The 17,368-nt window shown below is 47.3% G+C and overlaps 1 protein-coding gene across 14 annotated transcripts in view; it reads left to right on the top strand.

Annotated features, from left to right (window-relative positions):
* NRG2 (neuregulin 2) overlaps positions 1-17,368 on the top strand; it is a 126,757-nt gene that overhangs the window by 60,807 nt on the left and 48,582 nt on the right. For all 14 annotated transcript variants that reach the window (XR_014935690.1, XR_014935689.1, XM_085519354.1 and 11 more), the window contains exon 2: positions 14,990-15,161. Coding sequence is in view for 12 of the 14 variants with exons in the window: in XM_085519354.1 (XP_085375480.1) it covers positions 14,990-15,161 (172 nt within the window). In the remaining 2 variants the exon portion in view is untranslated. The remainder of the gene's footprint in view (positions 1-14,989; positions 15,162-17,368) is intronic.

Here is a 17,368-nt window from a genome sequence, read left to right as displayed (position 1 = left end):
TTGTTACCTCCCTCATTCCCTTCAGGGCTGAAGTCTTTGTCCCAAATCTGCATCTAAACCCTAAAATGTCCCCCTCAGGGAGGTGGGTTGCAGCACAAGTTATCAATTTCTGTATCTTTCCCAACCTACCCTGCTGAGTCCGGGCATCCCCTGTCTGTGTAGAAGAACCAGTGTGACCATTAGGGAGTGCTTCCTTTCTTTGCAGTTATGAACATTCAGGCGTGAGGATGAAGAGATTTTTTGGTAACCAAGTAAGAGCTGTCAAGTGAAAAAGGTTGCCCTGGGCTAATGGCCCTCACCCAGCCAGCATAGTGCCTGCCCTATGGTCAGGGAGGAGCACCATGGCATGATGATGTCCTCAGCAGGCCTTCTGGATACCAGCAGAGGTACAGCAGCAGTAATGCAGGTTACAGGTTTGGGCTGCGTGCATCCCTGCACAGCGCTGCCAGTGACTGTGCGTGTGCTGTAGGCGCTCCCCTGGCCATGCCACCTCTGCTTCCATGGCCCTCCCAGGCTTTAGTATTCTCGATAATGTTTCAACTGTCAGACTTCAAGGAGTGAGACTGTCTTTCTGAATGTGCTGTGAAGGAGCTGCTGTGCTGCTGCTGTTGCATCGCTCCTTCTTAATCTCCACCTCAGGGAATTATTCTCTGTGGCTGAGCTTGTTGTCCCATCTTCCTGCTGGTGGGGGTGTGAACAGAAAGCAGGAGTTGGCAAAGAAATGGTGTGCAGTGGAAACACGCTGATAACAGCTTTTGAAAGCACCTCTGTCCCCAGTACTTGGTTGGTTGTTGCAGTTATTAGTAGTTCTGGAGAGGCTTCCTTTCCTACCCTACATTTAGAAAACGTGGGCAGGCCATGCCATTTTAAGGACAAGTCTTGTGTTAGCAGGGCCATTGCTCACCTTGTGTGTCATAACATTTCTCATTGCTGATGTTTTGAGTCAGCGTTTCAGAGAGATGGTGAACATCGCAGCTCTGGTTTTCTCACTGGGGTAGGTGCTGTCTTGTTCATTTTGGGGGCTTAGAAAGAAAGAAAGAAAAAAAAGCAGTAGCAATAGGAAATGCTGCCAACAGTTTTGGTTTTATTGCCAGAACTGTGATAATCTGGTATTTCCCGTAAAGCCCCAGGTGCTGTACTTGCTTTATTTGCTGGGAATCTCCAATTTCTCTTACCCTTTGTTATCACAGGGTACAAAACAAGACTTATCTCCCCGTTCTAGGGCCTAAACATTCAAAATATCAAAAGGTGATAATGCGCCTCCAACACATTTCTGGATGGATGGCTCATGATATTTAACCCAATATCAGATTTCTTGAGGTGATCTGCAATTCAGGATGTCCAAGTCAGCTGGGCTGAGTGCATGGCACTGGTCTGTGCTTCCTTCCTTTCCCCTGCTGTCCTCTGTGGCCTGTTCTGCAGGTCAGAAGAGACAACGTGTGCTTCCTGGTACACATTGCTCACCCTCATGAAGAACCACATGTTTCAGAGGCTGCTCCTGCTCTTCTGCCATGTGAAGGTTAGCAGCTGCCTTGCTGTAGAACTTGGGAGTCCTGGCCTCGCCATGGCTTGGGTGCTTCCCCCAGCAGGGGTGTTTTTCTGCATTGGAGCCTCAGGGCTTGTCTGCACAAGGAGGCTCTTGCAAAACATGCTGGGCCTAGGGTGTGAATTTAAAGGGAAAGAACTGTTCTGCACCAGATTCCTGCTTGCAACTCTCTTCTTCTGCAGAGAAACAGGCCGGTGTTTTTATCGTGCTGCCAGACAGACTTGGTTAACCAAAGATGGCCATGGGCACTCTGCTCCACACTGGCCCTGAGCTGCTGATGCTGGTGGTGGTGACCCTGGTCAGGGATAAATGAGGGGCAGCAGGGAGCAGGCTGGTGCCTACTCCCCAAAAGTGGGACCAGTTCAGAGCGGAGCCTTAACTGGGATTTCTTGGTACCTTCTGGAGAAGCCGCCATGAACAGGGAGCCTCTGCAGAGCTGCCTCTGTTGGGAATCCCCCTTCCTCAAAGTTTGGGCTTGGATTAGCTGCTCGAGTCCAAACCTGTTAGAACAGCCCTGGACTGAACTTGATGAACTACCCCAAGTCAGCAGCATTTCCATGCTGTGCAGCTGGCCAAGCAATGGGGCGGTGTGCTGTGGGGTGGTAGATGTGGTGGTTTGCTCTCTAGACCACAAAAACGTTCCTCACCATGAGCTATCAGGCTGGCCATCCTAGCTGTCATCTGTGGCCCTCACATGCTAGAGAATGAAGCTTCCTACCTCATCTGTTCCCTAATGCTGCCTTCTTGAATTTGACCCACAAACACTGTCTCAGCTTCAGATCTGGCCTCAGAGATGTGGAGGGAGGTGGGCTGGTGTGCCTGGGGGTGGATGGAGGCCTTGTGCCCTCAGTGACATGGGTACATGGCTGCTGGTGTTTAACTGTGGCTATTGCAAGGGCGGTGTGTGGACAGAGACCTTTTATTTGGGAGTGGGGGAAGAGACCCTGCAAACAACTTGCATCCCACAGGGTTGAAACATGAGGTCTCTGGAAGGCAAAGGGACACGGAAAGTCACGTAAATGAGGCATAGTGAGACTGGCAGAAAGGGCAAGACTTTTGTATGAAACATGGGCGTGATGTTAGCTGGATTAACTAGGGTAAAAATGCATGGGGGGTTATAAGCCTCTGGGCATCAGGGTAGAAACAACAACTCTGTTGTTGAGAGAATGCAGAAGACCTCCCTACTGGGAAGTTATTCAAGAGAAGTAAGTGATACTTGCTGCTGTGAAGCTGAGGTCCCTGTCTAGCGAGGAGCGTGGGCTCACCCAGCATGGCAGCCTCTCGGCAGCACGGTGGTCTTCCCTGGCTGCATGCTGTGTCTGTCACGAGTCCCCATGCATCACTGAAGCCCTGTCCTGTTCTTCGCTGCTGGAGTCACCCAGAGCTCTCTCTCCTAATAGAGCTGGCTGCTTGGGGACTCAACACAGCTAAAATGATTTATTCCTCAGCCATTTATTGCAAATGAACCACTGGAGGTCTTTCAAAAGCCATATTTTCTTGACCTAAATTCGGCTGAACCTTTTAGCAGCATTAACTTTACCAGAAAAGTTAGATGTGAAGAGGAATTCTGCGTGAATAATGTTTATGTTGATGAACAGTCCTTACTGATCAATATATCTATGTCGAAGTCACCTGGTTATTCAGAGGCTTGTTGTTTACTATGGATGCCTGATAAATTCCCAAAACGTCTGTATGAGAGCAGGTAATAGCGTGCAGTATTTAGAATGTAGTAGAGCCTTCAGTTACAGAGCACTTCATAAAATCCTATCACCCCAAATTAATTCCAGTTGGTAGGGACAGGAGAGCATCACATGGGCTGTAAACTGGGTGGAGGACCATGAACAATGGATTAGGATAAACAGCAGTGTGTCAAATTGTCAGGGGAGCGAAGGAGAGCACAGTGTTGGGAGCTAGTCTTGCCAATTGCTGCCCTTCATGGTGAACTGTGCATAGTTAACCTCCTCTGTGTCTCAATGAGGCTCTTATAGGAATTAAGAGAAGTTTGTGGGTGTTTTTGTGAAGCTGGATTGGTTCACCTTTAGGTAACAGGGAAGGGTTTTCAGAACATCCTTCGTATGGCAGAGCTGATGTGGGATCCTTTCTGAGGTGTCTGTTGAGCTCCCATTCATGTTCACAAAGACGCTCCCAGTTAATTATCTGGTATTTTGACCAGACATTTATTCACCACCAAATTACAGAGGGAGGGGTGCCTGTTTTAGAAATGTGATGAAAAGCATAATAGGGTAGGCTGCTCTTAGCTGTGGTGTTCAGTCTTTCTGGTGCCCTGGCTTCCAGCATAAGACCCAGGTAAATGCTGATGTGGGTCCTTGCTTGCAGGAGCTGCAATAAAGGCTGATCTGTGGTAGACTCTTCATCCCTTCTTGCTGTGGGAAGGTGCAGGAAATTTCATATTCATCATCTGTGTTAGATTTTGAATGTGTAGAGTAACATGGTCCAAAGGGTCGGATGTTGGCAACTGTGGTAAATTTGGTGAGATTCTTCCTTGGTGATCAGAGAAAAATTGTGCCCACGTGTGTAGTAGCTTTGGCTGGCTGTAGCTATGTGGAGACTATGAGTTTGTTCACAGATTTTCACTGTTCTCACGCCAAGCACACAGCACTAGGCTTACCCCTCAGTGCATGGGTTAATGAGACTGCAGGGACTACCACAGCAAAGGGAAAAAAAGAGCAGCAAGCTCTCACCTTCTTGGTCTCTCTGCCCCATCCACCCATCCAGTGCCCTCCACAGCCAGGGCCAGTTCTCCCAACCACACACACTTCTCTTGGCCTTTGCTTGCTGCAGGAGACCAATATAATTTTCAGTCAAATCTGGTGCAAGGTCTTCACTTCACGAGGGCAAAGATGCTTGGAGTGCTTCAGTGAGGTGTGGGAGGTGACCAGTCTTTAGAGAAATGAAAGGAGCGTGAAGCTGGGCCTTAAGAGCACTGCTGGAGGTTTTCAAGGTTGTCAATTTTGTAAAGGAAAGAAAAAAGCAAATCGTGCATCTCACAACCGAGGTGAATTGGGATTGGAAGAGCAAAAATGAATGATTCTGGTTAAACTGCCTGTGATTAGTGGTAGCTGGCATGGACAGGAAGAAAACAGAAAGAAGTGTAAAGGACTGAAAGACAAAGAGTTGGACTGCATCTTTAGGAGTCAGTGAAACATCTATTTTGCATGTGAGGACAGAAATAGCTTCACTGCTCACAGTAATGATATCATGGCTGTGTTCTCCACCTGCCAATTAGCACACCCTTGTGCTGACAGACCTTCTTTCAGGGGCTGTGTCCCTGCTCTCAAAGGGGACCTAGCGTTGCCTTTTGGAAAGGCTGTGAGGATGGGATGCTCGAGATCAGCCTGGGACGCTCTGCGAGGTGCAGTGTAGATGAGTAGTGCCAGGCTGTTCATGTGTCTGGATCCTGGTGGGTTGAGCGGATGTTGCAGGGCAGGGATGTGGGCTACTCAACTTCTGCAGGTTTCTTCCGTGCTGGTTCTTCCAACCCTGTGATTTGTTGCCCACCTGAACCCTGTCTCTGGGCTTTTGGAGATTGGTTCTGTGGATGCTGAGGATGGTAAGGGCCCACCCAGGCCTTTCCAGGACAGCTCCTCAGCAGCACTGCACCTCTTACATGTTTATCAAAGAGTTGCTTGCTCAGGGCATTGACAATTTCTTACAAAAAATGTTCCCAGCAGATGAGATTTTGCTCTTCCCGTCAGGTTTTTCTATATTGCTTTTCAGCCCCCTGAACAACCCCTTCTGGGGCTTCTAGGTGATGGCTTTCCTCTGCTATTAAAGGTGATATTCAAGAATAGCTCGGGGAGGTGGTGAGAGGGAGAAGCAGTCAGAGTGCAGAAGGGAAGGAGCAGATCAGTGGGAGTTTTGCTTAAGATGGAGTGTCTGGGCGGAGAGTCTTCTCTGTTGTCCAACTCAGCTGCTTCCTTGATTTTCCCTGTCACTTTTGTATGGAGATGAGAACCATCCATGTTTATAATACATGATGAATTCCACATTGTGCCCTGTCTTTTCTTAGGTCCTCCTTGGATCCTAAGCTCCTTCCACTTGTTGTCACTGCTGCTTATAATTGGTGTTTGTGGTGGCATCCAGAGGTCCCAGCTGCAGCATTGTTCCCCTTGTGCTATTCACAGCACATAGTCATAGCAAGAGACAGTCCCTGCCCCAAATATATTAAGTGGGATCTTTGAGAGAGGAAATGGCAGCACAGAGAAGGGATGTGAATTGTCCTACTTTACGCAATGTTTCTGGGATAAAACCCAACACTATTAATAACTTTTTGCTCAACAACCATCTTTTGTTCAGAATTCTGGTTTTCACCTTAAGATGTTTGTGTTATGCAGGATCTGTTGGCAAGTTTGGCGAAAGTTCCCTCCTTATGATCTACAAGATGTAAAGCCAGTCCAGTAAATCCCTATCCATTTTGTACTCATAAAGCTTTCTGCCAAGGCCACCGTTCTGTTACCGTCTGTCTTCTGCTTACCTGTGCCTTGCTGCATCATTGGTCCTTGTTTTCCTTTGCTTGTACTCTGCAGTATCTCCGGGAGAATGAATTGTGTCACCCCTTGCTTTGCTACTTTTCCCCACGTCCTTCAAAGCAGTAGCTGACAATCAGCAAAAATGGGCTCACATCAGACGCTCCGGTTTGTTTTACCTATTTATCGTCCATTAATATTCCATACAATTGACTTTCTGCCAGAAATGTTTGTGGAAGCAGAAAAACTGTTGATTAAATTTTAACGAAGAGTCACAGGAAGCAAATTTTAAAATTGCAACTGTATGTTTGTGATAATAAGAGCTCTGTCACTGCTGTCAAGGACTAGAATTGATGGAGGCCGCAAAATCTCTTTATCCAACCAAAATGAGTCAGAGCTGCTTGATTTTTTTTTTTAAACACAAGCCACAAAGTGCTCATGAGCAATTTACAAGCCAAAAATTAGCCAGCATGGCTTTCCAGAGAATAGTTCTGAAGAATATTGCAAAAAGCAATATTCAAATATAAAAAGAGGGAAAATAAGGATAAAAAAATTAATCAGGAAGAGCTGACATCCTTGAGACTCCTGACAGCTGTAAATCAGCCCGGTTGGGGGACATTTCAGTGGAAGCCACCCATCGCTGCGCTTCAGTGGGGGTCCAGAGCTATTCAGAACAATGCTGGGAAGCCACACTCTGGACAAGGCAGGAGACACGCTGTGTTAGTGTCTCCACTGGGCAGTGCCCAGAGTCCCAAACGGAATTTACAACTGCAGCCCACGGAGGAGGGTGGCCCCTCTCCGCAGGGCTCGGTCGCTCCCCAGCCTGACGAGCGTGCGGTGCTGCAGGCACAGAGCAGGACCAGCCCTGTGCTGAGTGTCAGGAGCTCTGCTGCTCATGGTGCCGCTGGCTGAGACAGAGAGGTCCATGCGTGGGAAGGGAGCAGAGCTTGGCCTGGCACAGGCTGCTGCTCCAGCAACGGCAGCGACCCACGGCGTCCTGGGCAGTAGGGGAGTTTTATAGTACAGGGTGGTAATTCCATCCGCATTCGGTGGGATTTGGACATGCAGTTATCTGTCTGCCTTGGAAATGCTGTCTCAGGGATGATGTTTATTCCTTCTCCTGCGTTTGGATGAAAAACAGACCTGTGGTTACTGTCTGAGGTTCTCTTGGTACCAATGCTTTAAAGCATTTCTTAAACTAATAGAAAAGCTTTTCATCTTTCTAATATAAGAGTAGGGAGAACAAACAAGACTTTAATACGAGCCCCGGAGTTGTGGGGAAATCCCGATAAAAACACGGCTTTCTGTTTTGGAAATACCCTCTGGTGGATTTGTTCAAACCCTACCAGAGACAATGGTGAACTTTCAGAGTAAGGGGAGACACTGGAAAAGAAAAAAAGTATTTGTGATTCAGACGGCAAGTGTTTGGCTTTTGTCACGGAATGGTAGTGAATGTAATTCTCTAGGTTTAAGGTTAAAAGTTTCCTCCACCCCTGTGTTGCAAACAACTAATGGGGTTTATCTTGTCCAGTCAATAAGGTACTTGTACTGCTCTGTGAAGGTGCAGCATGCCCACCTGGTCTTGTATGAAGCTCTGGGATGTTCCTGGTCCCAGACTGATTCCTGGGGGAGTGCTGGGGTGTTCCATCTGACCTTCACTGCTGCCTGACCTGCATCAGTGTCAGCACAATTTTGGGATCTACTCCCATGCACACGTTAATCATGTTGGAAAATGCTTGTTATAATGGACTGTGTGCTGTGCAGGACACAGGGTCTGTGCTGGGGCAGAGCTGGTGAGGAGGGATTCGAGCAGTTCCCCTGCAGTGAGGTGCTGCAGATGGTGCTGTGTGGTTCTCCTAACCTCCCATTTCATGTCTCTGTGATTTCACACTTCTGGGACCCTCATTCTCTATTAGTGTAAGATGCTGAGAAGGGATGAAAGAGGTGTCTGTGTGTACTGTGCTACCTAAAGCTAATAATGCATCCTTGATCTTTCACTTAGATATCTAAATGTGATGGGCAAAAGACTGGCTTACAAAGTAAGTGTAGAAGCGGATGCTGAAAACATTGTTGGCAAACTTTCTGCCTCACTTGAAAATTCATCGGCGCTTTTGTGCCTGTAGTGACTGTTCTTGCTGGTGTAGCTGAAGGAATTGGTGGTGGCATCTGGGGGGGTTCTGTGCTCTTGCTTTTGCAAGTTTAGCTGCATTGGCTCCCACAAGTCCACAATGGTGTGAATTCTGTCCTCTTGTCACTGGTAGAGCCCAGGTGGTGCAGACAGTCTCTGTTAAAAGGGTTTCACTTTGCTAAAGGCAGTTGGGTTTTTTTGGTCTTTCCCGTGCTTTGAAGAAGCACTTTGGTGGCTGTCAGCACTGTGAAACACCAGATAGTGTTGGTTTTTTTTATCCTCTTCCAATACTGATGGCATTCCACTAATGGCCATTTTAGATCAGCAAATCCTTCCCTGTAACCTGAAACACAGTCCTCAGCTTTGCTGTTACTCTAAGGGAGATGCATACGGTTTCAGGTACAGATTTCATGATAACCATTTAATTAAATGGCTGGGATTTTTTAGACTGTTTTGTGTCCTGGGATGAGTGTTGCAGTTTCCTTTGGTGACTGAAAGGTGATGGAAACCACCCAGGTCCTTTCCAGGGTACCGAGGCAAAGAGTTTATGCTTATTATTCAGTGGCAAAATCAAAGAGTTAATGTATTTTAAAGTTCTGGATGCTTTGGACAACTTGTTTGTTTGCAGAGTCTTGACCGGAGGTCCATAGAGTATGGGTGGGCCGTTTTTCAAGCTGATCTAGAAGATAGAGATAAAGCTATATTTTATGAATTGCAGTTTTTAAGGTCATCTGGAAATTGAGCAGTTCATAAAATATATCTTTGTTTAACGATATATTTGATTGTATAAAATATGATCCCAGAATCAATTGGGTACAAACAAGATGTTGCCTTTAGGGTTGAAAACACATTGTTAGAGGCATGAAGAGCTGAAATTGTCGCTGCTGTCTTTGTGTGGCTATTGTTTTTGGTTTTAATAGGAACAGAATGAATGACATTTTTCCATCAGACCACTTATGCTCAACTATACCTCCAGGACAACTTCCTGGCCAAAAATATTCAAAACAAACACACACAATAGCAATTCTACTCCAATTACATTGTTTGCAAACCAGCTCGTGTTCGTAGAGTACTAGGTTTGGCAAATCCAAGCACTCAGCCCTGGATTTTAGTACTGGATGTTTGTACATGCATTCCTTGTAGCTGCTGCACTATTCAGGTAAGCTTTCAAGAGAGTGTGTGCATGTGAACCTCCATCACTTCTGACCACTGCATGGTAAAATCACACCCTCGTTGCCTGCGCAAGTTGGGTGAACAGCCTGGCTATTGGGAATACACCCTTGCCCAGTGGCCAGATGCTCATTAATTTCAATGAAGCTGAGATTTCAGTTGGAGATTCTGGGCCAATTCATACACCAATTTCAAAACTTTCACTTGGAAGAAGAATGGCTAAATACAAAGTGTGAGAAAAGATGGAGGAAGAGGAATTTATCATTCGCTCATATATGTAAGCAGAACCAGAATTTGGAAGAAGAAAGTGAACTTGCTGGCTTTGTGGCACGCGTCCCTGTGGTTTGAGCTGCCAGAGGGATTCTATAGGGAATGAACCTAAGCCAGCAAGCCCTCTTGTAACTTTCTAGTCAGTGTTGCTTGGCTAATAAGAATGGTCATAACTCACAGTTTGAAATGTATGTGGTGCTGCAGATTGGCATTATGGCCAGTTTTCCTTGACACAAAGAGCACGAGGGGAACCTGGTTAAGGGAAAGAACTTGTGTGCTAGGGCTGCTGTGGGGCATGCAAGGAGGAATAATGCAGCTGTTCTGGCTCCAGCAAGGTTTCCAAGCTTCATCCCCACACCAGCTCTGCAGAGTTCAGTCATTTCAGCATGTTCCCACTTTCAGTCATTTGGGTTCTCTCCCCGTCAGTCAGCTGGCTGGATGCCCTCAGCAGATCCGAACTGTGTGTGTGTTACCTTGTCTAGCATCTCCAATTGTCAGTGGGACTATTCCTCTGAACACAAAGGTACTTCCCTGACTTCTGCTGCCATACCTCCATGGGAATGGCACAGCAGCGTGGTGAGTGGTAGGAGCCATGTCCTTGGAGAGCTTCTGTTTATCAGCCCTGGCTGGATGCTGTGTCTTTGCAGTTATGACTCTGACTGACCCATAGACAGCGAAGGCGAGGTGTAAGTGCCCAGTGTGAGCCATGCCATCTCATGTTGGGTGCTGCAGTGGAGTCCCAGCTGTCACACACCTGGTGCAAGAGAAGGTCGACTGTGTGTTAATTAAAAAGCCTAGTAGTGACTACAGCATGATGTTGCTCCTCAGAAATTTAAGCTGTTATGTGGTACTTACCCCTGCACTGGGCTGCAGAGATCCCAGTAAGCTGCTGCAGTGTGCAAAGGCAGTTACATTAACAGCTGTGAGAAGTTCTGACCATTCTTCTTGCATAAACTGGAAATATAAATTGCCTAGAGCTAAAGGTGTATTACAGACACTGTTATGTTTTATATTCCTGATGTGAAGCCTGTAATTACCCACTGGCAGGTAGCAGCAGAGGATGGAAGGAGGTGATGTGTCAGTGGCACGTGGGGGTTCCCTTGTACAAGCTCTGGACTGTGAGCTGATTGTCAAAAGAAGGTTAAATCAGAGATGGGCCAAAGGAACATCACCTCTGATAAAAGCAGCAGACACAGCAAACATGCCAGAAGCAGCTGGGCTACTTTAGCCAGGAAGATGTATTAGCCCAGTGTATTCACCCAGCGTAGGGTGTGCTGTCCCACCAAACGCTGTCCTGGTGTTCAGACGTGCATGGTGAACCATTGTGCCAGGAGCACACCTTGTAGTAATGGTAACAGCAATGGAAATTTTTGTTTGGTAAGGAATGCCATCTTTGCAACAGTTTCTGTAATCAATTAGGAGTGATTTGAGGATGCAAATAATTTCCTATGGGAGGATGAATTCTGAAATTTTCCATCTGGGAGAACATCGACACTCTCCCATGTGAGGTGCCCTACTGAACAGCCTGTACACCTGAGACCAGGACTCTGAACCACGAAGTGATGGTGGCTCTCCAGAGGGACCCCAGGCAACAGCAACCTCTGAGGCAGGGTTTGGAATGGCATCATGCTTCCAGATCTTATCTCTCAATGGCAATGAACCTGGAAGACACTCTCTGGAGGTGGACAGGAAGACAAGTCACATCTGCTCATGATGTCTATTACCTGGAGATCCCAGATGTGTCTGTAGATCGTCTGGCTCCCACAGTGAGCACAAACGGTTGCAGCATTGCTGGCTCTGAAGGAATTCTCTGAGCACCTTTCCTGGGACTAATTGCTTCTGCTTCATGCTGCCGAAGGGTTGTTTATATAGGATGCTTTGTGGGTGGGATGTGGTTTGTTACTGTTCCATTGTTGGAGTCTTTTCAGGCACTCTGCCCATTTATGATTAATTATGTTTTGAGTTCAAACTCTGAAGGTGCTTTCAGGCATACGCCAGGTACCAGGAGTGAAAGAGGTGTTGTTATCATCAAGGTACTTCAATGTAGTACCACATGTAATCAAAAATGAATTAGTTAAAGCAGTGTGCAGATATAAGCCCTTGTAAGGTGAGCATTCAGGCAACTCGTGTGGTGCAATGTAGGATTCAAGTTTTAGGCTTTTGTAATGCTCTCCTCTCCTGGAGCAATAGGCTCCAGGACTGGTGTCTGCAGGCAAACCTCTCCTGGAAGGGCCTCTCAATGGAATATTTCTGTTGAAATAGGTTGAGGAATGGTGTGCATTTGTTGATGTGGGTCCTTGCACCTTTTAGGGTTAATTTAGCTGCTGTGACCTACAGGATAGTATAGGCTGGGATTTAATGCTTATTTGGGTTTCATCTGACTTTGGAGTGAGCAAAACCCATCGAAAATCTGTTGCTGTTCGTGGCCCTACCATGATTAAACCTTCCTTTGTGCAGCACATCGTGCTCTTGCTGTAGGTACCCTCCTCCACAGAGAAGACACTTGAATTTGGGTAGAGGAGGTCTTGACTGGATTGCAGGGTGACCAGAGATATGGATCCTAAACGCTCGCCTAAAACTATCTGTAACTACAGTTGAATAAGAACAACCACAAACCCCCTCCTCGTTTTCATGAACCCAGAGGCAGTGGTGACTGCATGATGTGTTCTGCTGACCTATTTGTGGAGGAAGTGGCAGAGCAGAACTGTGAGGAGATGATGAGGCGTTAATGGGGGTGGATCTGAGTCAGTGTTTTGAGTCTGACAGAATTGGTGGTGGCAGCCCTGGAGCAGCAGTAACCTGTGCAGGTTGGTCTGGGAAGCAGGCGGCTGGGGGAAATGTGGGGTAAGTGGACTTGGACTTCCCTGGAGTATTGCTGAGGCTGCCAGGTATAGTGTGTTGTCTTGACTTGCTTTTCTCCAATGTGTTTGAAAAGGCAAACTGACCCGGAATGCTCAGAGCACTAAGAAAAGGGGCACTTTGAACCCTCACATTGGTTTGAACCAAGATCACAACTTTGGGAGCTTCAGCTTTGTGGTTTGAATGGGGCAGAGGGATGAAATGGTGAGATGCTAAAGCTGGAAGCGAACCAAAATTTAAAACATTCTGTGACATACTCCAGTATCAGTTGCTGCCTTAGTCTCTCAAGCTGCTTTAGTTTACTGGTGGAGAAGGTTGAAAGGTGATTCATTCATAGTTTATACGTACCTAAAAAGGGAAGAGGTTTCTGGTTGCGAGATGGGATTCAACTTTACCAGAGAAAGATCCATTGGCAGTAAGCCAGAGTTGGAGCAGCTCAGGTTAGGAGGAAGGGCTGCAGTTTAAACAATGAGAACAAAAAGCAGGGGAAGCTCTGGGGCTGGAGCTCAGCGGGCTCGTCATCAGCTAATGGCTGTAAGTGAGGATTTCTGTTTCTCTGTGGGCCTGTCTGCTGGGGGATGTCGTGCGAGGTATCACTGGTGGCCGAGAGCAGAAGGTGCAAGAGAGACCTGCAACAGTTTGGATGAGATGTATTGCACACAGGAACTGAGCAGTAGAGATCTTGGAAGGTTTCTTGCTCTTTCTTAGCCTTATCCTTCAGTGGTCTCTGGGTTTTGGGGTTCTGCATTGTTCTTGCCAGCATTTTATCTGGGGAGGGTCAGGGTTGGCCCACCTCTCCCAGAACGTGCTGCCTGCTGCAAAATGCTGCAGACCGCCAGCCTGGAATTAATGTGAAGCAGATGCACCAGTGCCAAGGTCAGGACCTTACCAGTATTTAAAGCACGTGTATGGAGCTGGCATGGAACACGGTGACCTCAGTGTACAATAGCAGCCAACCGACACACACATTCAGACAGAATAAATATTTGACAGCCTATTTCTCTATTCCCCAAAATGACCCCTATAAAAGCAAGGTCCTGTTTACCTTCCTTATTCTCTGTGCATAGCGTTCTGAGAAGAGACGAACTCTCTTCTCCATTCTTTGCCTTCCTGTTCTTTTGGGTGACCTGTTTCCAGGCAAGGGTTGGGGATATTGGCTTAGCAAAACCCGCAGCACCTCGGAGTTTCACAGAAGTTCTGAAAAATGGAGGTGTGTTGAGCTGAGATTTGTTTGATTCAGAATTCTCTTTCTCTGTTCCTGGCAAGTGGTGCAAGACCGTTGCTCAGCCTAAAGCAAATGCCTGTAGCTATTCATGGCATTTTTCTTCTGCTGTTTCTGCCCCATTAACACATGTTGCCCTCTTCATCCTTCATCCTCTGGCACAGATTTCTAGGGAGACTGCAGCAGGACTGGATGTGCAGAAATAACAGGATTGAAAACTGTGGTGTGGCTCATCCATTTTCCCTGTCTGTGCTAAACATGCCTCCTTTACACCCTTGGTATAGTGAGAGGAGACACAGAGATTACAGAATAGTGATCTCTCTAATGAAACCCATCAGACTCCTCCTCCTTTTGTTGTCCCATATCACGAAATCAGAATGCAGTAGGTAGCTAAAAGAAAAGTCATGGACATAAGTCAGGGGAAACACTTGATCTCTGACACGTCTTAGACAAGAGGAAACCATTGTTGGCAATATTCTTAAGGTAAAAGCAGGAATTTGCTGTTTACTTTTTAAAGGTTAGATCGAAAAAGGAGAAAGAAAAATTGCACGCCTTCTAATCCATGCATGTCAGGTAGAATATAAAGCCTGGCAGAGATTGATAAGGAGCATCTCTCTCTCTCTTTCTCTCTCAGTCTCTCTCCTGCCTGATATTCCAGGTACATGGTAAAATCCCCTTTCTTAATCATGCTGGAAAGCTCACATGCAGAGCCCACCCTCAGTCCAACCAACCGGACACTACAAATGGTTTTATTCTTTGAACTTTCTCTCTGTGACCCAGGGAAGTGCTGTCCCTCCCTCCTTGTCCTTTGCACATGTAGGTTTTCATGCCACCCTTCCTGGTGGCTGTTGCTTTTGCTGGTGATGCTGCCATGCTGAATGGCTGTACGTCTTGGCAGCTTTCCCTGGGGATGATTCAGTAAGATGGGCAGCATGTGTTGCAGTGGCAGTGATCATAGAGGTGTTGGTAATTGTTGTCAGCAAGGGCAGGATGCAGGGAAAAACAGTCTCCAAAGAGCTTGAGCTTTTGCATCCTGCGTCTGTACAGTCTGGGGGGCAGAGCAAGGAAGCACGTGGGGCTGCCTGTGTATGGGCAGCTGCAGTGCCATCAAGTCTGGAACTGAGCTGTGTGCTGGGCACCTTATGCCAACCAGCATTTGTGACCCCCAGTGAAAGCTGGGGGTGGTGAAACTGTCGTGCAGCAGTGGGGACAGCACATACGTTTCAGATGGGATCTGGGTGGGCTGGCATCACGCGTGTGCCTCTGACAAAGGTGAGTTTCACACTGTCTGGTTTCTCTTTTTGCAGCTGTCCCTCCCAAACTGAAGAAACTGAAAAGCCCAAACGTTCATGTTGGTGAAAAGATCTCATTGAAATGTGAGGCGACTGCTGGCAACCCTCAGCCATCCTACAAATGGTTTAAAGATGGCAAAGAGCTGAAGAAGAGCAAAGACATCCGGATCAAGTATGGGAATGGGAAGTAAGTATGCTCTGGGGCTGCCCAGCCTCTAACACTGAGTTTGGGTCTTGGGGAGCAGCCCTGCAAACTTCCCAGCTTGCTCTGAGTGGCGCTGAGCTCCCAAGCAAGTGCAAAACAGGCAGGGGAGCTGGATCAGATGGGCAGGTGTGGCAGGGCTGGGCGGCTAGATGGATCATCAGGACCAAAACTGGTGGAGAAAGATGGTTGTATTGGGAACCCAGTGCCTATCCAGGCAGCTCTGTGGCTGGGTCCCACTGCAGGTTGTAATGGAAGTGGCCATTTACCTTATATGCCAAGCCAAGGATCTGCATGTGTTATTTTTCTTGGTAGTTTCTTCTGGGCTAATGCTGCAGAATCCAGCAGGTAATTGGGGTGGGAAACAGCTGCATGGACAGGAACTACGGTGGGGACGGGCTGGGGTTGGCTTAGATGACCTCAGACTCTGCTTTTTCCAATCTTAATGATTCCATGGTTCTGTGAACCAGGGAAAAGGGGCTTCCACTGCATTTTCATTTAAATCAGTCCGTGTTGTTATTTTTTTCAAGGCCAGATATTTACATATGATCTATCCTAAAGTTATTCTGTAATTGTGGCTGTGCTTACATTCATATATCCTGACTTAGCTAGCAACAAAGTCGGCTTGCAACTGCCTGATCCCTTGGAAATGTTAGAACTAATTTTATGCCAACATATGTTATGCCTCAGTGTGTGAAAAATAGCTCATCTATTCTCATCACGCAGTTGACAGAGTATTTGCTTTTATAATTAGGAATTCTTCAGATGCTCAAGTGGGTCATTGTCAATTGCTCTAATTTCACTGAAATCCTGTTAGCTCTGATTTTAAAGGCACGTCCCAAATGTCCGGTGTAGAGCAGTGACAGGATGGCATCCCACCCACAGCAGCACCCACACAGTGCCTGGATCAGGGACACCGATGGGGAAGAACAACCTTTCCTCAAAACACAGCTGCCAAGTCATAACTTGGCATTTCCTAGTTTCCATAGCAGCACGTTGGCTTGCAGCCTGATGGTGACAGGCCAAAGCCATGTGCGTGTTAGAAGTGCTTCCTGCTGGCATAATAAGCCCGAGGATAAACATCTTAAAGAAAACTGAGCACCTGGCTCTGCCAGCACCTGGGTCTCCCTTGGCAGCAAAGGTCTGAGCCCTGAGGTGTCCCTGCTCATCTGCTTCCCATCCCAACCAGGAGCTGGACAGCACAGAGACCAGACCCCAGCAGCCACTGGGCTGAGGCTGCTCTGATGTGGTGCTCCTTGTCCCTTGTGCAGCAGACAGCAGTGGGTTTGCTAGCTCTCAGTGCCTGAAAATAGAGGTCAGGGTGATGATGATGGTGTTGGACCTTCCTCCTTCTGGATTTGGGTGCATGCAGAAGAGTGCATTAAAAATTGCTCTGTGCTGATGCAGTCTGAGGATCAGAGGAGTCCTTGGGAATCTGTGTTTCTTCGTTAAGTAGCGAATGGAGATGAGCAGCAGAGGGAACCAAAGCTGGGCATGGGAGATGAGTGCGCATCATTACTGCCAGCATGTTAGGAGAAGCTTTCCCAAACCGTGAAGCTGAGAAAAGAAGACTTAGTAGATGGTGATTAATACACGAAAATTGAGGATTGCACCTGGCTCCGATTAGAGATAAGATTGGTCTCAGGGTAATCCTTTGCTCTTTCTTAAAGTTAAGAGTAGAGCGAGGCTTCCAAAGGGCTAAACCTGGACACTGGGAAGGGACTTTCACTGGGAAAGCACTAAGGACAAAAACCTTCACAGACCATGTGGCACCAGCCCAGGTGCACGTGATCATTTATTTGAAACTTTGATCCCAATGCCTAATTGAATTGTCTGCTGCAGCCAGGAAAAAGAAGCCCTGCCTGGAGGGAGGTGTTGTCTGTAGCATGTCCCTCGGCCATGTGAGTCCTGTGCAGAAGTGGGCACAGCTTTGGGTATGATTCTTCACCTGCAGCTCTCTGGTCCTTAGGCAACATGTGGTGCATTAGGGTGGGAGACAGGAACATAACAGCTTGAAATGGCTCATGCCTTTCCCACTCCTTGCCTCACTATCCTTCCTGCAGAATGGAGCTTCCCTGTGTGCATAAAAAGCCTCAGCATCTCTGGCTAGAAAGATGAACTGAAGCCCTCCTAGATGTGATCAAGTTTTTATCCAATCTCACTGCCCTCCCTCGAGTTGAAGAATAAGGGAA

The sequence above is a fragment of the Coturnix japonica genome, chromosome 18 (assembly GCF_054131305.1).
Source record: "Coturnix japonica strain WE chromosome 18, WE-NBRP24, whole genome shotgun sequence".
NCBI lineage: Eukaryota > Metazoa > Chordata > Aves > Galliformes > Phasianidae > Coturnix > Coturnix japonica.
The sequence above is the reverse complement of the archived record's forward strand: the minus strand, read 5'-3'. Positions and strand labels throughout refer to the sequence as shown.